This window comes from Bombina bombina, chromosome 7 (assembly GCF_027579735.1).
Source record: "Bombina bombina isolate aBomBom1 chromosome 7, aBomBom1.pri, whole genome shotgun sequence".
Lineage (NCBI taxonomy): Eukaryota > Metazoa > Chordata > Amphibia > Anura > Bombinatoridae > Bombina > Bombina bombina.
In genome coordinates this window covers 238,249,402-238,277,292 of record NC_069505.1, presented here as the reverse complement: position 1 = coordinate 238,277,292, position 27,891 = coordinate 238,249,402, and the positions used below count along the sequence as shown (strand labels likewise).

The following is a 27,891-nucleotide window of genomic DNA, read 5'->3' as shown; positions in this document are numbered from 1 at the left end:
ACTCTCCCCTCGCTATTTGGTGAAATTTGTTCAATTTGTACAGATTGGCTTTTATTTAAGGTAGCATCAATACAGTTAGTACATAAATTTCTATTGGGCTCCACCTTGGCATTGGAACAAATGACACAGGTGTCTTCCTCTGAATCAGACATGTTTAACACACTGGCAATAAACATGCAACTCGGTTACAATTTTATTTAATAAAAACGTACTGTGCCTCAAGAAGCACTAAACGATTAAATGACAGTTGAAATAATGAACTGAAAAAAACAGTTATAGCATCACTCTTAACAAACAACACAACTTTTTAGCAAAGGTTTGTTCCCATTAGTAAAATAACACTAATTAAATTTTAAACATAAAAATTACAGAGCAACGTTTTAAATCACAGTCACTATATAAGTCTCACAGCTCTGCTGAGAGAATCTACTTCCCTTCAAAGAAGTTTGAAGACCCCTGAGTTCTGTTAGAGATGAACCGGATCATGCAGAAAAACTGACTGGAAATTTTTGATGCGTAGCAAAGAGCGCCAAAAACGGCCCCTCCCTCTCACACACAGCAGTGAGAGAGAAACGAAACTGTCATAATTAACACAAGCAAACTGCCAAGTGGAAAATAATGCCCAAATACTTATTCACTCAGTACCTCATTAATGCAAACGATTCTACATTCCAGCAAAAACGTTTAACATGAAAAATACCTAATAAAAGGTTTAATGTACTTTTACAGAGTAATTCCGGTGAAATACCATCCCCAGAATACTAAAGTGTAGAGTATACATACATGTTCATTATAACGGTATGGCAGGATTTTTTCATCAATTCCATTCAGAAAATAAAAACTGCTACATACCTCAATGCAGATTCAACTGCCCGCTGTCCCCTGATCTGAAGTTTTTACCTCCCTCAGATGGCCGAGAAACAGCAATATGATCTTAACTACTCCGGTTAAAATCATAAGAAAAACTCTGGTAGATTCTTCTTCAAACTCTGCCAGAGGGGTAATAACACGCTCCGGTGCTATTGTAAAATAACAAAATTTTGATTGAAGTTCTAAAAACTAAGAATAATCACCATAGTCCTCTCACACCTCCTATCTAGTCTTTGGGTGCAAGAGAATGACTGGAGGTGACGTAGAGGGGAGGAGCTATATAGCAGCTCTGCTGGGTGAATCCTCTTGCACTTCCTGTAGGGGAGCAGATAATATCCCAGAAGTAATGATGACCCGTGGACTGATCACACATAACAGAAGAAATATATATATATATATATATATATATATATATATATATATATATATATATATATATATATATATATATATATATATATATATATATATATATATATATATATATATATATATATATATATATATATATATATATATATATAAATATAAATACAGACGACTATCGCTAGTTAAGTCATCTGCCACTGCCAACAGAGACTCAAAAAGTGCTGCCCCCCCAATCTGCTGCCCTAGGCAAGTGCCTTGTTTGCCTTGGCCGAATTATGCCCCTGTTTCAAAGTATAGTTTTCCTTTCTTGTTTTACTTGACTCCTTGGGGCATATGTATCAAGGTCTGGCGGACCTGATCTGACAATGCGGATCAGGTCCGCCAGACCTCGCTGAATACGGCGAGCAATACGCTCGCTATATTCAGCATTGCACCAGCAGCTCACAAGAGCTGCTGGTGCAACGCCGCCCCCTGCAGACTCGCGGCCAATGGGCCACCAGCAGGGGGGTGTCAATCAACCCGATCGTACTCGTTCGGGTTGATTTCCGGCGATGTCTGTCCACCTGCTTACAGCAGGCGGACAGGTTATGGAGCAGCGGTCTTTGTGACCGCTGCTTCATAACTGCTGTTTCTGGCGAGCCTGCAAGCTCGCCAGAAACACGGGGCATCAAGCTCCATTCGGAGCTTGATACATATGCCCCCTTGTGTGTTACTTATTTATCAGCACAAGAATGCTCTATGTTTATATAACTGACAATTAAACATCTGATAGAATCTCCCAGAAGTGAACCTTTACAACCTTAAAGGGGCATTAGAACCTTTTTGTTATTCATGATGTATATTAAAAATAAAAGAAACAAAAGCTTCCAGTTCCCTTCTATTTTCATATTAGCTTTGCTCTTTTGTATCCTTTGTTGAGGGATACATACGTAGGTAGCTTGCACATGCCTGGAGCAATATATGGCAACAGATTTGCAAGAATGCTTTAAACAATATTATAGATTGTGCAAACACTTAAATTGCACCCATTATTTGTGTAATTAAATCATTTTTTGGGGTATCAATAAAGAGGCATTCTTAAGTAAATCTGTGCATTTATTAAATGATTAGATGATTCATTTTGCATTATTGAGCATAGCTTACTATGGGCCCGATTACAAGTGGAGCAGTATTTAACGCTCCCACTCCTGTGCTAACACCACTAGAAGTAAGCTATTTGCGCACATCGGGTAGCGCTTGTATTATAAGTTGAAACGCGAAAAAAGCCAAAGTTAAAATATCAGGACAGTATTCCCCCATAGAAGTCAATGGAGCAAAAAAAATGGGGGGGAGGGGGAATTACACCCTACTTTAAATGAAATGTACTACTGTGGACAGCCCAGTGGCATGTGTTACCTCAATTTCTATTGCAATTATGTGTTTCAATTAGAAAATAAATATGTTGTATCCTTGGCATATAGGTATTTCCTACTAATGCTCAGAAACCCTTAGCAGGAAGTACTTATCAACCAATGAACATTAACAGGAAGTACCTATCTGCCAATGAGGGATTAGTAGGAAGTGCATATCAACCAATGATTATTAACAGGAAGGCCATATTAACCAATGAGTGTTAACAGGAAGTACCTATCTGCCAAAGCGGGATTAGTAGGAAGTACAAAACTAAAACTATTGTACCTGCATATGTTAGAGAGAGACAGTAAGAGAGAGAGTGAGAGAGAGAGAACAAAAGAGAGGAAGAAATGGAGAGATACAGAGAGAGAATGAAAGAAAGAGAGATGGAGAGAGAGAGAGATACAGAGAGAGAGATACAGAAAGAGAACAAAAGAGAGAGAGAGAAAGTGAGAACAAAAGGGAGAGAGGGAGAGAGAGAGAGAAAGAGAAAGAAAGAGATACAGAGAGAGAAAGAGAGAGAGAGAGAACGAAAGAGAGAAATACAGAGATAGAGAGAGAGAAAGAGAGAGAGAGAGAGAACGAAAGAGAGAAATACAGAGACAGAGAGAGATAGAGAGAGAGATAGAGAGAGAGATAGAGAGAGAGAAATAGAGAGAGAGAAATAGAGAGAGAGAAAGAGAGAGAGAGAAAGAGAGAGAGAGAAAGAGAGAAAGAGAGAGAGAGAAAGAGAGAGAGAAAGAGAGAAAGAGAGAGAGAGAAAGAGAGAGAGAGAGAGAGAAAGAGAGAGAGAGAGAGAGACGGAGAGATAGAGAGAGAATATTTGTGTAACTTTAACATATTGACTTGAAACTTAGAGACACTAATACATAATCACCCGGCAGATCCAGACATGTCTACATAGAGCCTACAGAATATATGCAATGGGCTACAAAACAATTCCTACCAATAATTTATTTTATAGATTGATGCTTATTTCAATCATGATCTGAAGTTGCCAGAAGTTCTATGAAATAATACAAGGACACATTAATTGCAGAAGCACTATGATGTATGTACTTAGATTATTTTTTTATCAACAAAGGAATTCACACTATACAAAGAGAGTCTGGCATTGAATGTTTCCACAGTGTTCCAGAGTGATGCTTTCAGCTGTGTTAAAATAAATACAACTCCGACCCTGAAATAGACAATAAAACTGTGATTGATTCACGCAGGAAAGTCATTGTTGTTTCCAATCATAGCTTGTTCCTGAGCTGTCCACACAGGGAAATGTGACAGTTTTATCTAGTCCAGACTTCACTAGAATTGGCTAAAATGTCATTTTCGGTTACAGATATGGTATCTCAGATCACACAATCAAACTATCCTCTCTGAAGACCGGCGTCAGTCAGTGAGTCGACAACCATCCTTCACCTATTCGGAGTGGACAGATGACAAAACTGAGGATTTCTTGGACCTTGAACTTGTTCCGGACACTCCAGTTTTTGATTGCCTGATGGATATACGAGGGGATACAGACCTAGGAACTTTATCAGTTAAACCTGTGGGGCTACAGGAAAGGTAATATATATATATGAATGTTAATGAAAATTACTCTACATCAAGTTTTATAAATGTAAAAAATTATATATACAAAGCTCTGTTAACCCTCAATTAACATAATATGAATAACTTACACTTTAAAGGGATGTGGGGGCCAAAGTTACAATTTCATCATTCAGGTTGAGAGTGCATTATTCCAATTCACTTCTATTATGAAATGTACCTTGTTCTCTTTGTATCTTTGTTGAAATTTAGCTCATTTCCATGACAGCATACTGATGTACTCTCATGAGTGTATATTAATTAAAACAAGGGGAAATTAAATACCTTGTAATTACAAGACACTGTTTAGCCTTGTAATACATTAACATACCATCCAAGCATGAAATGCTATATTAACACTCTGAGCTAGATTAATAGCGCAGGGAGCATTATCTTATGTTTGGTCCCACACAAAGAATAACACAAAGAATAACACAAATGTGATGTTATTATTATCAAGTATTTGTAGAGCGCCAACAGATTCTGCAGCGCTATAAACAAAGGTGTGATATTATTATTATTATCAGTTATTTGTAGAGCGCCAACAGATTCTGCAGCGCTATAAACAAAGGTATGATATTATTATTATTATCAGTTATTTGTAGAGCGCCAACAGATTCTGCAGCGCTATAAACAAAGGTGTGATATTATTATTATTATTATTATTATTATTATTATCAGTTATTTGTAGAGCGCCAACAGATTCTGCAGCGCTATAAACAAAGTTATGATATTATTATTATTATTATCAGTTATTTGTAGAGCACCAACAGATTCTGCAGCGCTATAAATAAAGGTATGATATTATTATTATTATTATTATTATTATTATTATTATTATTATTATCAGTTATTTGTAGAGCGCCAACAGATTCTGCAGCGCTATAAACAAAGATTTGATATTATTATTATTATCAGTTATTTGTAGAGCGCCAACAGATTCTGCAGCGCTATAAACAAAGGTATGATATTATTATTATTATTATTAGGATCAGGTATTTGTAGTGCGCCAACAGATTCTGCAGCGCTATAAACAAAGGTATGATATTATTATTATTATTATTATTATCAGTTATTTGTAGAGCGCCAACAGATTCTGCAGCGCTATAAACAAAGGTATGATATTATTATTATTATTAGGATCAGGTATTTGTAGTGCGCCAACAGATTCTGCAGCACTATAAACAAAGGTATAATATTATTATTATTATGATCAGGTATTTGTAGTGTGCCAACAGATTCTGCAGCACTTTAAACAAAGGTATGATATTATTATTATTATCAGGTATTTGTAGAGCACCAACAGATTCTGCAGCGATATAAACAAAGGTATGATATTATTATTATTATCAGTTATTTGTAGAGCGCCAACAGATTCTGCAGCGCTATAAACAAAGCTATGATATTATTATTATTATTATCAGTTATTTGTAGAGCGCCAACAGATTCTGCAGCACTATAAACAAAGGTATAATATTATTATTATTATTATCAGGTATTTGTAGAGCGCCAACAGATTCTTATTGCAATGCTTTTTAAGCCTTATAATAAGTGTTAATATGAAAAACAGGCAAGCAGGTTACTGAGCAGGAGATAAGCATATGTATGTCCAGTTCCTTATTGCAATGCTTCTTAAGCTCTATGGTGTATATATTGTGAAAATAGGGACCGTTACCTTCCGCAACTGGGCTTCACAGGAATTTACCACAATGTGTCTCATAACATGGTATGATATTACCTGAAACCTCCAGCCCCTTCCTTTGCCACACCTTTGATTTTGTGTTCTGTTACCTGCAGTCTCTCTCCAAGAGTTTAAACAAACACACTGCTTAGCCTGTACCTCTATCTTCCAAATGCTTCCAGCGTAGTATCGCCAGACCTTTTATTCATGTAGCTCCACGTCACAGCAGCGAACTTATTTCTTCAACAGATTCTGCAGAGCTATAAACAAAGGTATGATATTATTATTATTATCAGGTATTTGTAGCGCGCCTACAGATTCTGCAGCGCTATAACCAAAGGTATGATATTATTATTATTATCAGGTATTTGTAGCGCGCCTACAGATTCTGCAGCGCTATAAACAATGGTATGATATTATTATTATTATTATTATTATTATTATTATCATTATCAGGTATTTGGAGAGCGCCAACAGATTCTGCAGCACTATAAACAAAGGTATGATATTATTATTATTATTATTATCAGGTATTTGTAGAGCCCCAACAGATTCCGCAGCGCTATAAACAAAGGTATGATATTATTATTATCAGTTATTTGTAGAGCGCCAACAGATTCTACAGTGCTATAAACAAAGGTATGATATTATTATGATCAGGTATTTGTAGAGCGCCAACAGATTCACCAGCGCTATAAACAAAGGTGTGATATTATTATGATCAGGTATTTGTAGAACGCTAACAGATTCAGCAGCGCTATAAACAAAGGTATGATATTATTATTATGATCAGGTATTTGTAGAGCGCCAACAGATTCTGCAGCGCTATAAACAAAGGTATGATATTATTATTATTATTATCAGTTATTTGTAGAGCGCCAACAGATTCTGCAGCGCTATAAACAAAGGTATGATATTATTATTATTATCAGGTATTTGTAGAGCGCCAACAGATTCTGCAGCGCTATAAACAAAGGTATGATATTATTATTATTATTATTATTATTATTATTATCAGGTATTTGTAGTGCGCCAACAGATTCTGCAGCACTATAAACAAAGGTATGATATTATTTTTATTATCAGTTATTTGTAGAGCGCCAACAGATTCTGCAGCGCTATAAACAAAGGTATGATATTATTATTATTATCAGTTATTTGTAGCGCGCCAACAGATTCTGCAGCGCTATAAACAAAGGTATAATATTATTATTATCAGGTATTTGTAGCGCGCCAACAGATTCTGCAGCGCTATAAACAAAGGTTTGATATCATTATCCGGTATTTGTAGAGCGCCAACAGATTCTGCAGCGCTATAAACAAAGGTATGATATTATTATTATTATCAGGTATTTGTAGAGCGCCAACAGATTCTGCAGCGCTATAAACAAAGGTATGATATTATTATTATTATTATTATTATTATTATTATTATTATTATTATTATCAGGTATTTGTAGTGCGCCAACAGATTCTGCAGCACTATAAACAAAGGTATGATATTATTTTTATTATCAGTTATTTGTAGAGCGCCAACAGATTCTACAGCGCTATAAACAAAGGTATGATATTATTATTATTATCAGTTATTTGTAGCGCGCCAACAGATTCTGCAGCGCTATAAACAAAGGTATAATATTATTATTATCAGGTATTTGTAGCGCGCCAACAGATTCTGCAGCGCTATAAACAAAGGTTTGATATCATTATCCGGTATTTGTAGAGCGCCAACAGATTCTGCAGCGCTATAAACAAAGGTATGATATTATTATTATCAGGTATTTGTAGAGCGCCAACAGATTCTGCAGCGCTATAAACAAAGGTATGATATTATTATTATCAGGTATTTGTAGAGCGCCAACAGATTCTGCAGCGCTATAAACAAAGGTATGATATTATTATTATTATCAGGTATTTGTAGAGCGCCAAGAGATTCTGCAACGCTATAAACAAAGGTATAATATTATTATGATCAGGTATTTGTAGAGCGCTAACAGATTCAGCAGCGCTATAAACAAAGGTATGATATTATTATTAATATCAGGTATTTGTAGAGCGCCAACAGATTCTGCAGCGCTATAAACAAAGGTATGATATTATTATTATTATCAGGTATTTGTAGAGCGCCAAGAGATTCTGCAACGCTATAAACAAAGGTATGATATTATTATTATCAGGTATTTGTAGAGCGCCAACAGATTCTGCAGCGCTATAAACAAAGGTATGATATTATTATTATTATCAGGTATTTGTAGAGCGCCAAGAGATTCTGCAACGCTATAAACAAAGGTATAATATTATTATGATCAGGTATTTGTAGAGCGCTAACAGATTCAGCAGCGCTATAAACAAAGGTATGATATTATTATTAATATCAGGTATTTGTAGAGCGCCAACAGATTCTGCAGCGCTATAAACAAAGGTATGATATTATTATTATTATCAGGTATTTGTAGAGCGCCAACAGATTCTGCAGCGCTATAAACAAAGGTATGATATTATTATTATTATTATTATTATTATTATTATCAGTTATTTGTAGAGCGCCAACAGATTCTGCAGCGCTATAAACAAAGGTATGATATTATTATTATTATCAGTTATTTGTAGAGCGCCAACAGATTCTGCAGCGCTATAAACAAAGGTATGATATTATTATTATTATCAGTTATTTGTAGCGCGCCAACAGATTCTGCAGCGCTATAAACAAAGGTATGATATTATTATTATCAGTTATTTGTAGAGCGCCAACAGATTATGCAGCACTATAAACAAAGGTATGATATTATTATTATTATCAGTTATTTGTAGAGCGCCAACAGATTCTGCAGCGCTATAAACAAAGGTGTGATATTATTATTATTATCAGGTATTTGTAGAGCGCCAACAGATTCTGCAGCACTATAAACAAAGGTATGATATTATTATTATTATCAGGTATTTGTAGAGCGCCAACAGATTCTGCAGCGCTATAAACAAAGGTATAATGTTATTATTATCAGGTATTTGTAGCGCGCCAACAGATTCTGCAGCGCTATAAACAAAGGTTTGATATCATTATCAGGTATTTGTAGAGCGCCAACAGATTCTGCAGCGCTATAAACAAAGGTGTGATATTATTATTATCAGGTATTTGTAGAGCGCCAACAGATTCTGCAGCGCTATAAACAAAGGTATGATATTATTATTATCAGGTATTTGTAGAGCGCCAAGAGATTCTGCAACGCTATAAACAAAGGTATAATATTATTATTATCAGGTATTTGTAGAGCGCCAACAGATTCCGCAACGCTATAAACAAAGGTATGATATTATTATTATTATCAGGTATTTGTAGAGCACCAACAGATTCTGCAGCGCTATAAACTAAGGTACACTTTCAGAAAAAAGGGTACGGTTGGGGTCCGTTTGTGAAGGCTTAGGGTACAACTGCTGTGGTTGTACCCTCAATGGATCATAATTACACCTTAAAGGGACATTAAACACTTGACTGCTGGAGTCACATGACACACACTTCATATCTCCCTAGAGTACCTATAATGTGTGCATATAAAAAACACAGCAGCACTCAATGTTATGCAGACAGAGCTTGTTCTGCAGTTTGTTATAAATCTGTTACAGGAATAAAAGATTTTATTATTATATTTTTCTATGCAAACAATGCTTACTTTTTTAAACGTTACCACTGACGGGGTCGATCCGATATAGATCGCAGTTTGCGGCGCAAGCGAGGGAACCCGCATCGCCCGCAGTTTCAGCTCGCAACTCGAGCTATCCCATATATGTCGCCGTCAGATGCTAACGTGCCGTAAGTCTGACAAACCAGCGATGTCCAGAAATCTGCGCAAGTATAAATTTCTGGCGTCGCCAGTGACTTGCAACACGTTAGAAACTGCCGGCGCCTACAAAACCTGACTAAAGTCTAAATCACCCGCACTGTCTAACACGCCTCCCTAACATAGCCCGACAAGTCTAACACGTCTCCCTAACATAGCCCGACACGTCTAACCCTTTATCCGCTATCCCCCCTCACTAGCCTAACAATAAAATATGTATTAACCCCTAAACCGCCGCTCCCAAACCCCGCTGCAACCTAATAAAATTATTAACCCCTAAACCGCCGCTCCCGGAGCCCGCCGCAACCTAATAAAATTATTAACCCCTAAACCGCCGCCAGCTATATTAAATCTATAACCCCCTAAAGTGAGCCCCTAACACTGCCGCCATCTACCTTATCTACCCCCTAAAGTGAGCCCCTACCCCGCCGCTATCTATTGTAAAATTAATAACCCCTAATCTAATCCCCCTATACCGCCGCCAGCTATATTAAATTATTTAACCCCTGAAATACTAAACTATCCCTACCACTAAACCTAAGTCTAACCCTACAAATAGCCCTGAAAAGGGCTTTTTGCGTGGCATGCCCCAAAGAATTCAGCTCTTTTGCCAGCCCTTAAAAGGGCTTTTTGCGGGGCATGCCCCAAAGAATTCAGCTCTTTTGCCAGCCCTTAAAAGGGCTTTTGGCGGGGCTTTGTCACAAAGTAAACTGCTCTTTTGCCTACAATCTACATACCCCTACACCGCGGCCACCTATAATAAATGTATTAACCCCTAATCTAATCCCCTTACACCGCCGCCAGCTATATTAACTATATTAACCCTAATTATATTAGGGTTAATATAGTTAATATCGTTATTTTATATATATATATATATATATATATATATATATATATATATATATATATATATATATATATATATATATATATATATATATATATATATATATATATATATATATATATATATATATATATATATATATATATATATATATATATATATATATATATAGTATAATAACCCTATATAACTCTAACATCCCTAACTAAACTCTTATTAAAATATATCTAATATTAATATTATTAATTAAAATATTCCTATTTAAATCTAAATACTTACCTATAAAATAAATCCTAAGATAGCTACAATATAATTAATAATTACATTATAGCTAAATTAGGGTTTATATTTATTTTACAGGTAAATTGTTAATTATTTTAACTAGGTATAATAGCTATTAAATAGTTATTACCTATTTAATAGCTACCTAGTTAAAATAATTACTCAATTACCTGTAAAATAAATCCTAACCTAAGTTACAAATACACCTACACTATCAATAAATTAAATAAACTACAAATATCTATCTAAAAATACAATTAAATAAACTACACTGTGTGCAGAATTATTAGGCAAATGAGTATTTTGACCACATCATCCTCTTTATGCATGTTGTCTTACTCCAAGCTGTATAGGCTCAAAAGCCTGCTACCAATTAAGTATATTAGGTGATGTGCATCTCTGCAATGAGAAGGGGTGTGGTCTAATGACATCAACACCCTATATCAGGTGTGCATAATTATTAGGCAACTTCCTTTCCTTTGGCAAAATGGGTCAAAAGAAGGACTTGACAGGCTCAGAAAAGTCAAAAATAGTGAGATATCTTGCAGAGGGATGCAGCACTCTTAAAATTGCAAAGCTTCTGAAGCGTGATCATCGAACAATCAAGCGTTTCATTCAAAATAGTCAACAGGGTCGCAAGAAGCGTGTGGAAAAACCAAGTCGCAAAATAACTGCCCATGAACTGAGAAAAGTCAAGCGTGCAGCTGCCAAGATGCCACTTGCCACCAGTTTGGCCATATTTCAGAGCTGCAACATCACTGGAGTGCCCAAAAGCACAAGGTGTGCAATACTCAGAGACATGGCCAAGGTAAGAAAGGCTGAAAGACGACCACGACTGAACAAGACACACAAGCTGAAACGTCAAGACTGGGCCAAGAAATATCTCAAGACTGCTTTTTCTAAGGTTTTATGGACTGATGAAATGAGAGTGAGTCTTGATGGGCCAGATGGATGGGCCCGTGGCTGGATTGGTAAAGGGCAGAGAGCTCCAGTCCGACTCAGACGCCAGCAAGGTGGAGGTGGAGTACTGGTTTGGGCTGGTATCATCAAAGATGAGCTTGTGGGGCCTTTTCGGGTTGAGGATGGAGTCAAGCTCAACTCCCAGTCCTACTGCCAGTTTCTGGAAGACACCTTCTTCAAGCAGTGGTACAGGAAGAAGTCTGCATCCTTCAAGAAAAACATGATTTTCATGCAGGACAATGCTCCATCACACGCGTCCAAGTACTCCACAGCGTGGCTGGCAAGAAAGGGTATAAAAGAAGAAAATCTAATGACATGGCCTCCTTGTTCACCTGATCTGAACCCCATTGAGAACCTGTGGTCCATCATCAAATGTGAGATTTACAAGGAGGGAAAACAGTACACCTCTCTGAACAGTGTCTGGGAGGCTGTGGTTGCTGCTGCACGCAATGTTGATGGTGAACAGATCAAAACACTGACAGAATCCATGGATGGCAGGCTTTTGAGTGTCCTTGCAAAGAAAGGTGGCTATATTGTCACTGATTTGTTTTTGTTTTGTTTTTGAATGTCAGAAATGTATATTTGTGAATGTTCAGATGTTATATTGGTTTCACTGGTAAAAATAAATAATTGAAATGGGTATATATTTGTTTTTTGTTAAGTTGCCTAATAATTATGCACAGTAATAGTCACCTGCACACACAGATATCCCCCTAAAATAGCTATAACTAAAAACAAACTAAAAACTACTTCCAAAACTATTCAGCTTTGATATTAATGAGTTTTTTGGGTTCATTGAGAACATGGTTGTTGTTCAATAATAAAATTAATCCTCAAAAATACAACTTGCCTAATAATTCTGCACTCCCTTTAAACTAAATTACAAAAAAAAACCCACTAAATTACAAAAAATAAAAAAAAGATTACAAGATTTTTAAGCTAATTACACCTATTCTAAGCCCCCTAATAAAATAATAAAGCCCCCCAAAATAAAAAAATTCCCTACCCTATTCTAAATTAAAAAAAGTTCAAAGCTCTTTTACCTTACCAGCCCTTAAAAGGGCCTTTCGTGGGGGCATGCCCCAAAGAAAACTGCTCTTTTGCCTGCAAAAAAAAACACAATACCACCCCCCAACATTACAACCCACCACCCACATACCCCTAATCTAACCCAAACCCCCCTTAAATAAACCTAACACTACCCACCTGAAGATCTCCCTACCTTGTATTCACCCAGCCGGGCCGAACTCCTCATCTGATCCAGGCGATGTGTTCCAGCAAGCGGCAGTGAAGTCTTCTTCCATCCGGGCGATGTCTTGAAGCAAGCGGCAGAGAGTCTTCTTCCATCGGCGATGTCTTCAAGCAAATCAGCATCTTCAATCTTCTTTCTTCGCTCCTCCGCCGCGGAGCATCCTTCCGGCACGACGACTTCCCGACGAATGAGGTTCCTTTAAATGACGTCATCCAAGATGGCATCCGCCGAATTCCGATTGGCTGATAGGATTCTATCAGCCAATCGGAATTAAGGTAGAAAAATCTGATTGGCTGATTGAATCAGCCAATCAGATTCAAGTTCAATCCGATTGGCTGAACCAATCAGGGGTTAATAATTTTAATATAGATGGCGGCGGTGTAAGGGGTTCACATTAGGGGATAGATCAGTTAGATGGTGGCGGTTTTAGGGGCTCACCGTAGGGGGTTAGTTTATGTAGATGGCGACGGTTTAGGGGTTAAATACTTTATTAGGGATTGCGGCGGGGGATCGCGGTTGACAGGGAGATAGACATTGCGCATGCGTTAGGTGTTAGGTTTATTTTAGCAGATCGCGGTTGACAGGGAGATAGACATTGCTCATGCGTTAGGTGTTAGGTTTATTTTAGCAGCCAGTTTAGGGAGTTACGGGGCTCCAATAGTCAGCGTAAGGCTTCTTACGGCTGCTTTTTGTGGCGAGGTGAAAATGGAGTAAGATTTCTCCATTTTCGCCACGTAAGTCCTTACGCTGTATATTGGATACCAAACTGCGCGGGTTTGGTATACCTGCCTATGGCCCAAAAAACTACGGGCGACGGCAGAAATATACGCGCGTAACTTCTAGGTTACGCCGTATATAGGATACCAAACCCGCGCAAATATTGGGTTGCCAGCTTTTGCGGGCGACGATTTTTATCGGATCGACCCCAACATTCCTAATGTGTGTGACTGTACAGAGCACTCGGCAGGGTTATAAATGTAAATCATTCTCTTCTCTGAGTCTGACAATCTCCGGTCTGGAGAGGGAGGGGCCGAGGGGGGAGAGAGAGCAGAGAGACTCAGTGAAGAAAATAGACTAAATAACTCATGCTGCAAATACTTTTTACTGGAGATTTGTTCTATGCAATATTTTATTTTCATACATCTACATCACATATATACAGTAATATATGTAATGCAGATGTATGAAAATGAAATATTGCATAGAACAAATCTCCAGTAAAAAGTATTTGCAGCATGAGTTATTTAGTCTATTTTCTTCACGGAGTCTCTCTGCTCTCTCTCCCCCCTCGGCCCCTCCCTCTCCAGACCGGAGCTTGTCAGACTCAGAGAAGAGAATGATTTACATTTATAACCCTGCTGAGTGCTATGTACAGTCACTCACATTAGGAATGTCAGTGGTAACGTTTGAAAAAGTAAGCTTTGTTTGCATAGAAAAACATAATAATAAAATCTTTTATTCCTGTAACAGATTTATAACATAAACTGCAGGACAAGCTCTGTCTGCATAACATTGAGTGCTGCTGCTGCTTTGTTTTTCATATGCACAAGTCACATGACTGCTGTGACCCAGTGTAACGTGCGTTCTAATATGGCACCTTACATGGGAGAATAATGCACCTTATTAGCATTCATCTTCAAATCGATTTTTTTCAACACTTAGGGGTAAGGTGAACAAATAAACTAGACAGTAGTGATTACTTGATTTTAATTCATAATAAAACATACTTTTTAATGATTTTTATCAGGTGTTTAGTGTCCCTTTAAGGAACTAATATGTACCATTTAGCTGTAAATAAGGTACAAATATGTTTCCAACTGTCAAAGGGTCCATGTCTGTACCATTTAATCCCCCCAAAAAGGTACAATCACTTGTGTGACTAAAATGTTGAGGGGGATGGGTGCTTCAAGGATGCTAAACCTTTCAAGTCCATATCTTTTGTACAGCTCAATTATTCATATTCACATAACTGTCACCCAAAATGAATGCAACATACATGTTGTACAGCAAAATAATTATGTTCAATTGTTGTTGGTAATATGCAAGAAGTGGGCAAAGCAAAAAAAATACTTAAAGGGACATTCTACACCAGAATTGTTATTGTTTAAAAAGATGGATAATCCCTTTATTACCCATTCCCCAGTTTTGCATAATCAACACAGTTCTATTAATATACTTTATATCTCTGTGATTACCTTGTATCTAATCCTCTGCAGACTGCCCCCTTATCTCAGTGCTTTTGACAGGCATGCAGTTTAACCAATCAGTGCAGACTCCTAAATAACTACATGGGAGTGAGCATATTGTTATCTATATGACACACATGAACTAGTACTGTCTAACTGTGAAAAACTTTCAAATTGCTCTGAGCTAAGAGGCGGTTTTCAATGGTTTAGAAATCAGTTTGAGCCTAGCTAGGTTTAGATTTTCAAAAATACCACCAAGGGAACAAAGCAAATTTAGGCCTAGATTTAGAGTTCGGCGGTAAAAGGGCTGTTAACGCTCCGCAGGTTTTTTTCTGGCCGCACCATAAATTTAACTCTGGTATCGAGAGTTCAAACAAATGCTGCGTTAGGCTCCAAAAAAGGAGCGTAGAGCATTTTTACCGCAAATGCAACTCTCGATACCAGAGCTGCTTACGGACGCGGCCGGCATCAAAAACGTGCTCGTGCACGATTCTCCCATAGGAAACAATGGGGCTGTTTGAGCTGAAAAAAAACCTAACACCTGCAAAAAAGCAGCGTTCAGCTCCTAACGCAGCCCCATTGTTTCCTATGGGGAAACACTTCCTACGTCTGCACCTAACACTCTAACATGTACCCCGAGTCTAAACACCCCTAGCCTTACACTTATTAACCCCTAATCTGCCGCCCACGCTATCGCTGACCCCTGCATTACACTTTTAACCCCTAATCTGCCGCTCCGTAAAACGCCGCCACCTACGTTATCCCTATGTACCCCTAATCTGCTGCCCTAACATCGCCGACCCCTATGTTATATTTATTAACCCCTAATCTGCCCCCCACAACGTCGCCGACACCTACCTACACTTATTAACCCCTAATCTGCCGAGCGGACCTGAGCGCTACTATAATAAAGTTATTAACCCCTAATCCGCCTCACTAACCCTATCATAAATAGTATTAACCCCTAATCTGCCCTCCCTAACATCGCCGACACCTACCTTCAATTATTAACCCCTAAACTTCCGATCGGAGCTCACCGCTATTCTAATAAATGGATTAACCCCTAAAGCTAAGTCTAACCCTAATACTAACACCCCCCTAAGTTAAATATAATTTTTATCTAACGAAATAAATTAACTCTTATTAAATAACTTATTCCTATTTAAAGCTAAATACTTACCTGTAAAATAAATCCTAATATAGCTACAATATAAATTATAATTATATTATAGCTATTTTAGGATTAATATTTATTTTACAGGCAACTTTGTAATTATTTTAACCAGGTACAATAGCTATTAAATAGTTAAGAACTATTTAATAGTTACCTAGTTAAAATAATAACAAATTTACCTGTAAAATAAATCCTAACCTAAGTTATAATTAAACCTAACACTACCCTATCAATAAAATAATTAAATAAACTACCTACAATTACCTACAATTAACCTAACACTACACTATCAATAAATTAATTAAACACAATTGCTACAAATAAATACAATTAAATAAACTAGCTAAAGTACAAAAAATAAAAAAGAACTAAGTTACAGAAAATAAAAAAATATTTACAAACATAAGAAAAATATTACAACAATTTTAAACTAATTACACCTACTCTAAGCCCCCTAATAAAATAACAAAGCCCCCCAAAATAAAAAATTCCCTACCCTATTCTAAATTAAAAAAGTTACAAGCTCTTTTACCTTACCAGCCCTGAACAGGGCCCTTTGCGGGGCATGCCCCAAGAATTTCAGCTCTTTTGCCTGTAAAAGAATAAATACAATACCCCCCCCCAACATTACAACCCACCACCCACATACCCCTAATCTAACCCAAACCCCCCTTAAATAAACCTAACACTAAGCCCCTGAAGATCTTCCTACCTTGTCTTCACCATCCAGGTATCACCGATCCGTCCTGGCTCCAAGATCTTCATCCAACCCAAGCGGGGGTTGGCGATCCATAATCCGGTGCTCCAAAGTCTTCCTCCTATCCGGCAAGAAGAGGACATCCGGACCGGCAAACATCTTCTCCAAGCGGCATCTTCGATCTTCTTCCATCCGGTGCGGAGCGGGTCCATCTTGAAGCAGGCGACGCGGATCCATCCTCTTCTTCCGATGTCTCCCGACTAATGACGGTTCCTTTAAGGGACGTCATCCAAGATGGCGTCCCTCGAATTCCAATTGGCTGATAGGATTCTATCAGCCAATCGGAATTAAGGTAGGAATTTTCTGATTGGCTGATGGAATCAGCCAATCAGAATCAAGTTCAATCCGATTGGCCGATCCCATCAGCCAATCAGATTGAGCTCGCATTCTATTGGCTGATCGGAACAGCCAATAGAATGCGAGCTCAATCTGATTGGCTGATTGGATCAGCCAATCGGATTGAACTTGATTCTGATTGGCTGATTCCATCAGCCAATCAGAAAATTCCTACCTTAATTCCGATTGGCTGATAGAATCCTATCAGCCAATTGGAATTCGAGGGACGCCATCTTGGATGACGTCCCTTAAAGGAACCGTCATTAGTCGGGAGACATCGGAAGAAGAGGATGGATCCGCGTCGCCTGCTTCAAGATGGACCCTCTCCGCACCGGATGGAAGAAGATCGAAGATGCCGCTTGGAGAAGATGTTTGCCGGTCCGGATGTCCTCTTCTTGCCGGATAGGAGGAAGACTTTGGAGCACCGGATTATGGATCGCCAACCCCCGCTTGGGTTGGATGAAGATCTTGGAGCCAGGACGGATCGGTGATACCTGGATGGTGAAGACAAGGTAGGAAGATCTTCAGGGGCTTAGTGTTAGGTTTATTTAAGGGGGGTTTGGGTTAGATTAGGGGTATGTGGGTGGTGGGTTGTAATGTTGGGGGGGGGGGGTATTGTATTCTTTTACAGGCAAAAGAGCTGAAATTCTTGGGGCATGCCCCGCAAAGGGCCCTGTTCAGGGCTGGTAAGGTAAAAGAGCTTGTAACTTTTTTAATTTAGAATAGGGTAGGGAATTTTTTATTTTGGGGGGCTTTGTTATTTTATTAGGGGGCTTAGAGTAGGTGTAATTAGTTTAAAATTGTTGTAATATTTTTCTTATGTTTGTAAATATTTTTTTATTTTCTGTAACTTAGTTATTTTTTATTTTTTGTACTTTAGCTAGTTTATTTAATTGTATTTATTTGTAGCAATTGTGTTTAATTAATTTATTGATAGTGTAGTGTTAGGTTAATTGTAGGTAATTGTAGGTAGTTTATTTAATTATTTTATTGATAGGGTAGTGTTAGGTTTAATTATAACTTAGGTTAGGATTTATTTTACAGGTAAATTTGTTATTATTTTAACTAGGTAACTATTAAATAGTTCTTAACTATTTAATAGCTATTGTACCTGGTTAAAATAATTACAAAGTTGCCTGTAAAATAAATATTAATCCTAAAATAGCTATAATATAATTATAATTTATATTGTAGCTATATTAGGATTTATTTTACAGGTAAGTATTTAGCTTTAAATAGGAATAAGTTATTTAATAAGAGTTCATTTATTTCGTTAGATACAAATTATATTTAACTTAGGGGGGTGTTAGTGTTAGGGTTAGACTTAGCTTTAGGGGTTAATCCATTTATTAGAATAGCGGTGAGCTCCGATCGGAAGTTTAGGGGTTAATAATTGAAGGTAGGTGTCGGCGATGTTAGGGAGGGCAGATTAGGGGTTAATACTATTTATGATAGGGTTAGTGAGGCGGATTAGGGGTTAATAACTTTATTATAGTAGCGCTCAGGTCCGCTCGGCAGATTAGGGGTTAATAAGTGTAGCAGGTGTCGGCGACGTTGAGGGGGGCAGATTAGGGGTTAATAAATATAATATAGGGGTCGGCGATGTTAGGGGTAGCAGATTAGGGGTACATAGGGATAACGTAGGTGGCGGCGATTTGCGGTCGGAAGATTAGGGGTTAATTATTGTAAGTAGCTGGCGGCGACGTTGTGGGGGGCAGGTTAGGGGTGAATAAATATAATACAGGGGTCGGCGGGGTTAGGGGCAGCAGATTAGGGGTACATAAATATAACGTAGGTGGCGGTCGGCAGATTAGGGGTTAAAAATTTTAATCGAGTGGCGGCGGTGTGGGGGGACCTCGGTTTAGGGGTACATAGGTAGTTTATGGGTGTTAGTGTACTTTAGGGTACAGTAGTTAAGAGCTTTATAAACCGGCGTTAGCCAGAAAGCTCTTAACTCCTGCTATTTTCAGGCGGCTGGAATCTTGTCGTTAGAGCTCTAACGCTCACTGCAGAAACGACTCTAAATACCGGCGTTAGAAAGATCCCATTGAAAAGATAGGCTACGCAAATGGCGTAGGGGGATCTGCGGTATGGAAAAGTTGCGGCTGGAAAGTGAGCGTTAGACCCTTTAATCACTGACTCCAAATACCAGCGGGCGCCCAAAACCAGCGTTAGGAGCCTCTAACGCTGGTTTTGACGGCTACCGCCGAACTCTAAATCTAGGCCTTAGTGATAAAAGTCAATTGGAAAGTTGTTTACATTTTCATGCCCTATCTGAATCATGAAAGTTTAATTTTGACTAGACTGTCCCTTTAATAACCCATATATTCAATGATACTGTGTTGCTGGTTCTAAATAGCAAACAAGCACTTAACATTTTAATGTTTATATTTAGAGCATCAATATTTTAACTCTTAAACATAAAGAAAATGTATTAACTAAACGTACAAAAAAAAAATGTTTTAAACTCTATAAAATAAACAAGAGCTGTTTAAGAACCAGTTTTTAAAAAAATAAAATAAAATTGTAACCGTTCCCCAGTCACATACTTGGACATTGTGTAACACGCCATAGCGCCATCTGTTGGTTGAAAGTTCCTTGACATGTGTAACACAGCTCCATCTAATGGTAGCAGGTTCATCACCAAAGTGTGTACTAGGAAAATAGACTCATTTGCATATAGTTTGCATAGAGTGACAATTCAATGCATGGCTGTGATTTTTATCGTTTATCCCTCCCCCGAATCCCCCTTCTTTTTGTTAGAGTTATATTTTATTATTATGTTGTTTTCTATATGTTTTCTATATATTTATGTTTTATCTGGCATGTCACCCTAAATTAAATGGGGTGTTTTTAGAGTCTAGTACAGAGTGATATAAATCACATTGAGTAGTTCTTTTTGGAACTGGTTGTTTAGCCTGGCTGTTTCAGGTGGTTCTGCAGCAGTCTTTGGAATTGCTACAGTTAAGTATACAAAGTTTTTATTAAAGCTGCAGTGTAGCTATTGTAATTAGTGATGTGAAGTTCGGTTCATCCTGATGAATTGGTTCATTTTGGACAGTTTGATTAACTGAACCGGTTCCTGAACCGATTCATCAGTTCACCTACTGATCATGTGATATTATTATTATCACTATTTTTTATGGGTACAATATGGTACCATAGGACTGAGGTCCAATCTAGTCACCAAAGGTACATATTTGCCTTTGAAAGGTACAATCTGCAAGGGTACCAATTTGTACCCATTTTAAAGGGTACAGCAGGTGTACCTTTGAGGGTACTGACCCAGTGACAAGCTGTTGTACCCCTAAAGGTACAATTTTTGCACATTTTTTTCTGACAGTGTATGATATTATTATTATTATTATTATCAGGTATTTGTAGAGCGCCAACAGATTCTGCAGCGCTATAAACAAAGGTGTGATATTATTATGATCATTTATTTTTAGAGCGCTAACAGATTCTGCAGCGCTATAAATAAAGGTATGATATTATTATTATTATTATTAGGTATTTATAGAGCGCAAGGTGAGTGCAGAAATATAGCGCTAATAGCTAAAGTAGACCTAGGCCACTCTAAGACAGTCCCCCCTGGATTGTCACAAGTATAACAAAATAGAAAGAATAAGAGGGAGCTAAAGCTAAGATCCCACCACACTTAGTCAAAAATAGTAAAGACAACAGAGGAAAAATTAATCACTTAACTTCACAATATTTAAATACAGTTCATATAACAATAGAAAATATAGACAAGAATGACAAGAAAAAAGGGACGTCTCCCTTAATAAAAAATGGAAATAAACTGGATTGCCACCTTTAAGAAGATAAAAATATGTACTGGAGCTTATTAAAATATGTTCATATATTCAATGAGCGTTATTCATCCAGTGAGATTGGCTACACTTTAGTGAGTAGCTGCACTTTTGAAACAATGTTCCTTATATGGGCTGATCAAGGAAAAGACGTGTTACTGTCCATCAAATGGTTATAACATAGAGAAATTGTATTCTTATTCCTTGTGTGACTCTCTATGATATAGTTCAAACAGTCAAAATACACACCTTAGAGTAAAGATGATTAGCGATCTTTTTAAACTCACACTGTCGGATGTATATCCAGGTAAGCGGTATCCTCCAATGTTATGTTGCTCTTTTCACTTGCAGGAGCTGAACCCGGTCAGCGTGTATGGAAACTGCTTGTCACTCCGATTTCTTATGTGTTTGATTTTTGATTCCGAAGGTGAGAGATGAAATCCGCAGGCCCGCACTTAGCGTGAATCACGCGCGGGTTGAAAATTCTTGAACTAGGTACCTAGATAAGAGATAAAGTAAAGTCCTTTGCAGGGAACAACTGGAAATCAGTCTACGCTTTTTCAAGATGCCGGTATGTTCCCGGGACAGAGTTTAAATATTCATCGGAGTGTGCTGATTGGTGTGACGCTTTCCAATAAAAGGTGGAATTTGATCCAAATTCCTAGTAGTTTTACTTAAGGTGGTATATTTAGTTTAGACCAGACGATCATATTTGCTTTCCAAAAATTAATGTTGAGTCTTGTAGTGGTGTGTTGTTGTTAGATAAAGAATTTATTGCGCTCAACATGAACATAAACTTATAAAGAATTAAAAATAAAGGTGGTAAAACCAGAGGTGGTCTTCCATATTAGACAAAAGAATTTTTAATTTGATTTGTGTGGTATATCAAATCAAACAGTTGATTCGTTGATAGAATAAAATAGAGGTTATATAATTCATTAATTCTAAAAATTCATTATCTAATATGTCCTGATTAAAAAATTGGAAATATAAAGAATAAAAAATAGAAAATAATAATAATATAAAAAATTGATTTTAATTTTATTTCAGTTTTATTCAGCACTAGTTAGGAAAGGGAGTCTTAAATAAATCAGTCTAATCTCATAGGCAGGTTAGGACCGTAGACTTTTTTGATGTATTCCTAACATTCTTCTAAGGATATTGTCATGAATACCTAAAAAAGTTTTTTATATCTATTGTGTTACATTTAAATTGGTTTAAAATTTTAATACATCAACTTATAGTCATTATTCAATGTATCATAAAACTAGGGTAAAAGTTTTTTTAAAAGAGTTTAAAATAGTTCACCTTATATTTTTCTATATAAAAGACATTAAGAGTTAATTAAATTTTAAAAGTTAATTAAATTTTGACTCCTAGAAAAGGGGACAGGTCTATTTCAGAGTTAAGGCCTCGGGGGAAGAGGGTATCGAATTTATAGATTAGTTCCGCTTCTTTTTTTAGTAGCTTACTTTCAAAATCACCCCCTCTCCAGTCACCTCTGACCTTACATATTCCCCAGAATTTTAAATGCTGTAATTTATTTTTATGTATCTCTCTGAAGTGTTTGTATAAATGAGTGTCTAGATTCCCCTTTTCAATATTGCAGAGATGTTCTCTGATCCTGTCACGTAAAAGTCTAGTTGTTTCTCCGATGTAGAATAGATCACATGAACATTTTAAAAGATATATAATGCCTTTATTTGAACATCTTATTGTGTCTTTAATTTTAAAATTTTCATTTGTGCCTGTTATCTGGATGGAACTAATTTTGCTACTATATTTACAGGCCCTACAGGAAATACAGGGGAAAAAACCTTTCAGATTATTCCCTCTAAGATCTTGATCTGCCATAGTGGTGTTATCTTTTTGTAAAACACTAGGAGCAAGAATTTGTTTTAAATTCCTAGCTTTCCTGAAGATGATTTTCGGTTTATATGCTAAGAGGTCTCCTATCAAGGGATCTTTTTTGACTATATGCCAATGTTTTGTAATTATTTTCCGTAATGCTTGGTGGTCATCGTTATAGTTTGTTATTAGTGCTACATCATATTCATTTTTATTATCTCTTATGTCCAATGTACTTTTCTCTTTATATTGTAAGAGAGAACTTCGTTCAGTAGTCTTAGCTCTCGTCATAGCTCCTTCTAATTCTTGTTCACTGTAACCTCTTTCATGGAATCTTTGTTGGAGAACATTTACTTGGGTTTCGAAGTCTATAAGCCTTGAACAATTTTTCTTAATTCTAAGGTACTGGCCTATAGGTATATTGCCTTTCCATCTCTCATGGTGGCAACTCTTTTTGTGGACGTACCCATTACAGTCTACTTGTTTAAAGAACGTTCTGGTAGCTAAACTACTTTCATCTGCAAATATTTCTAAATCCAAAAAGGAGATGGAAGTGTTACTGTAGTGATAGGTGAAATGGAGATTTTTATCATTATTATTCATTGCTTGGAAGAACAATTTTAGATTTTCCTCAGAACCTTTCCATATAATTAGTATATCGTCTATATACCTCTTGAAGAGCACGAGGTCCGCGCCAAATTCATGTGACCTAAGGAAATTGTCCTCCCAGTCCCCCATGAATATATTGGCATAACTTGGCGCGAACCTCGTGCCCATCGCGGTACCCTCTAATTGAAGATAATATTTTCCATTGAACTCAAAATAATTGTTTTCTAATATAAATTTTATTCCCTTTAAAATAAACTGTCTAAGATGTATATCTATGTCTTTGTCTAATTCAAGGGTATTTTCAATGGCCTTTAGGCCCTGTTCATGGTCAATAATTGTGTAAAGGGATGTAACATCACTAGTAGCAAGTAGATAATTGTCTTCCCATTTAATTTTTTCTACTAATTGTAATACTTGAGTAGAATCTTTGAGATAGGTTTTTAAGTTTTTCACATATTTCTGAAGAAAAATGTCCACTTATCTGGAAAGGTTAGATGTTATAGAACCTATTCCAGATATAATGGGTCTCCCCGGGGGGTTAATAAGATCTTTATGAATTTTCGGGAGGAAGTAAAAGATGGGGGTTCTGGGAAACTCAGGATATAGATAATTAAATTCATTATCATTAATAATGCCCCCATCTTTTCCTTCCTCCAATATACAGAGTAGGCTTTTTTTGATTTTTTTAATCGGATTTAATTCTAATGTTTTATATGTCTTAGGATCATTCAATATTCTATTTGCTTCTGCGATATAGTTTGTTCTATTCATAATGACAACCCCCCCACCCTTATCAGCTGGCTTTATGATCACATCTTTGTTTTTTTGTAGTTTGTCTATGATCTCTTTGTCTTTTTTTGATAGGTTGAAATTGGGTTTAGATTTTTTGGGATTGAAGTCTTTTAGATCTTGTAGGACAATTTTTTCAAAGGTTTCTATGTTAGACCCTTTAGCATATGAAGGGTAGAATTTGGAAATCGGTCTAAGATTAGTATAAATTCTCTTACCATCATTTGCTATTATATTTTTAGGAAATTTTGATGGATTTACCTGTCTTTCTATGGGATTTTTCAGAAAATAGCGTTTCAGCGTTAACTTTCTGGTGAATTGTTTTATATGAATGTGAGTGTTGAATTTATTCAAATTCGTGGTAGGGGCAAAAGATAAACCTAATGACAATATCCTTTTTTCGTCATTATCTAATTCTTTATTGCTCAAATTGAAAATGCCTGTGTTATCAGTTATTATCTCACTCTCTTTGCCTCTCCTTCTATTCTTTCCTCCTCTTTGTCCTCTAGTTGTCTTTTTTTATGTTTAGTGGGGTGTATGTTCTCTCTCTCTTCTCTAGAGCTGTAAGACTCTTTGAGGTGCCCTCCCTCGGAGGGCTGTGGCCTAAAAAATCTTTTTCATTATTAATTATCCCTATTTCACATTCATTATCTAGAGCTGAAAATCTATTATTGGTTTCTAGATGCCAACTATCCTTCCTCGATCTATTTCTCCTATTGTCATAATATTCGTTATTTGGGTCATAATATTGATTTCTTGATTGTATTGGATTGTGCCAATAGTTGGAGTTATTGCGATTCCTATTGTCATAGTAGTGTGGCCTATAATCATTTCTATATGTGTTTCTGTAATTCTGGGGCATTCTGTTGCCGTAATCAGAATGTTCTTGATAAGTTCTATTTTGATGTTTATAGTTACGGTGATATTGTTGAAAAGGAGCTTTATATCCATAATTGGAACGATCCCTCCAATTGGTGTTGGACTGATAGTATTCAGGATATTGTATATCATAAGCGTTCTCTGGCTTACCATTGTGTATATTTCTATTTCCATATGTGTCAAAAGTTCTATCTTTAGGTGTGTTCAGTGATGTGTGACCTCTGGAATGTTGTTGATTGGTATAATTGTGTTTATTCCAATCATCTGAATGTGATGTACCTTTATTTGCATTTTCGATCTTGTCTTTCAATTCTTTAGTTTGTTCTATTAAGTCATTCCTATCCCTTTCTAGTTTTTTCCATTTAGTGTCTAATAGGCCATGTTTTAGTTCTAACAATTTATTTACTAAAATATTCTGCCTTTCTTTAAAGTTCAGATGTTCTTTTTTATTTTCTAGTTGATTTTTTAAAATTGTGATTTTTGTGTTGATCTCTTCTAAAGTTTCATTACGTGATTTTTTTATAATATCAATCAATTTGTGTGAAGTTTCTTTTAGTGCCAAATCCCATTCTTTTTGGTGTGTTGAATTTAAAGTAAATGTGCAGGCTTTCTTAAATTTCAAGCCTCTGGGAATTAAATTTAAATTGGTGTATTTTTCTAGGAAAACTAATTCAATTTTTTGTTTAATTTCTTTCACCATAAGTTTATCTAGTTCATCATCTTTACTCTAAGGTGTGTATTTTGACTGTTTGAACTATATCATAGAGAGTCACACAAGGAATAAGAATACAATTTCTCTATGTTATAACCATTTGATGGACAGTAACACGTCTTTTCCTTGATCAGCCCATATAAGGAACATTGTTTCAAAAGTGCAGCTACTCACTAAAGTGTAGCCAATCTCACTGGATGAATAACGCTCATTGAATATATGAACATATTTTAATAAGCTCCAGTACATATTTTTATCTTCTTAAAGGTGGCAATCCAGTTTATTTCCATTTTTTATTAAGGGAGACGTCCCTTTTTTCTTGTCATTCTTGTCTATATTTTCTATTGTTATATGAACTGTATTTAAATATTGTGAAGTTAAGTGATTAATTTTTCCTCTGTTGTCTTTACTATTTTTGACTAAGTGTGGTGGGATCTTAGCTTTAGCGCCCTCTTATTCTTTCTATTTATAGAGCGCAAACAGATTCTGCAGCACTATAAACAAAGGTATGATATTATTATTATTATTAGGTATTTGTAGAGTGCCAACAGATTCTGCAGCGCTATAAACAAAGGTATAATATTATTATTATTATGATCAGGTATTTGTAGTGCGCCAACAGATTCTGCAGCACTATAAACAAAGGTATGATATTATTATTATTATTATCAGGTATTTGTAGAGCGCCAACAGATTCTGCAGCGCTATAAACAAAGGTATAATATTATTATTATTATCAGGTATTTGTAGAGCACCAACAGATTCCGCAGCGCTATAAACAAAGGTATGATATTATTATTATCAGGTATTTGTAGAGCGACAACAGATTCTGCAGCGCTATAAACAAAGGTATGATATTATTATTATCAGGTATTTGTAGAGCGCCAACAGATTCTGCAGCGCTATAAACAAAGGTATGATATTATTATTATTAATATCAGGTATTTGGAGAGCGCCAACAGATTATGCAGCGCTATAAACAAAGGTATGATATTATTATTATTATTATTATTATCAGTTATTTGTAGAGCGCCAACAGATTATGCAGCGCTATAAACAAAGGTATGATATTATTATTATCAGTTATTTGTAGAGCGCCAACAGATTATGCAGCGCTATAAACAAAGGTATGATATTATTATTATTATTATTATCAGGTATTTGTAGAGCGCCAACAGATTCTGCAGTGCTATAAACAAAGGTATGATATTATTATTATCAGTTATTTGTAGAGCGCCAACAGATTATGCAGCACTATAAATAGGCTGACCATATTGCCGCTTTAAAAAGGGACACAGGGTTGTTTTCATGGCTGTTTGAAGAAATGGTTTTGTATAAGAACCCTCACATATGTATTTTTCATATGTGTTCCTTCTTAAAGCGGCAATATGGTCAGCCTAACTATAAACAAAGGTTTGATATTATTATTATTATTATTATTATCAGGTGTTTGTAGATCGCCAACAGATTCTGCAGCGCTATAAACAAAGGTATGATATTATTATTATCAGGTATTTGTAGAGTGCCAACAGATTCTGCAGCGCTATAAACAAAGTTATGATATTATTATTATTATTATTGTCAGGTATTTGTAGAGCGCCAACAGATTCTGCAGCGCTATAAACAAAGGTATGATATTATTATTATTATCAGGTATTTGTAGAGCGCCAACATATTCTACAGCGCTATAAATAAAGGTTTGATATTATT

General features: G+C 36.4%; 1 protein-coding gene across 1 annotated transcript in view; it reads left to right on the top strand.

The window, feature by feature from the left end:
- PTPN5 (protein tyrosine phosphatase non-receptor type 5) overlaps positions 1-27,891 on the top strand; it is a 244,290-nt gene that overhangs the window by 83,025 nt on the left and 133,374 nt on the right. Inside the window, exon 4 of the mRNA XM_053720673.1 lies at positions 3,968-4,194. Coding sequence (XP_053576648.1) covers positions 3,968-4,194 — 227 coding nt within the window. The remainder of the gene's footprint in view (positions 1-3,967; positions 4,195-27,891) is intronic.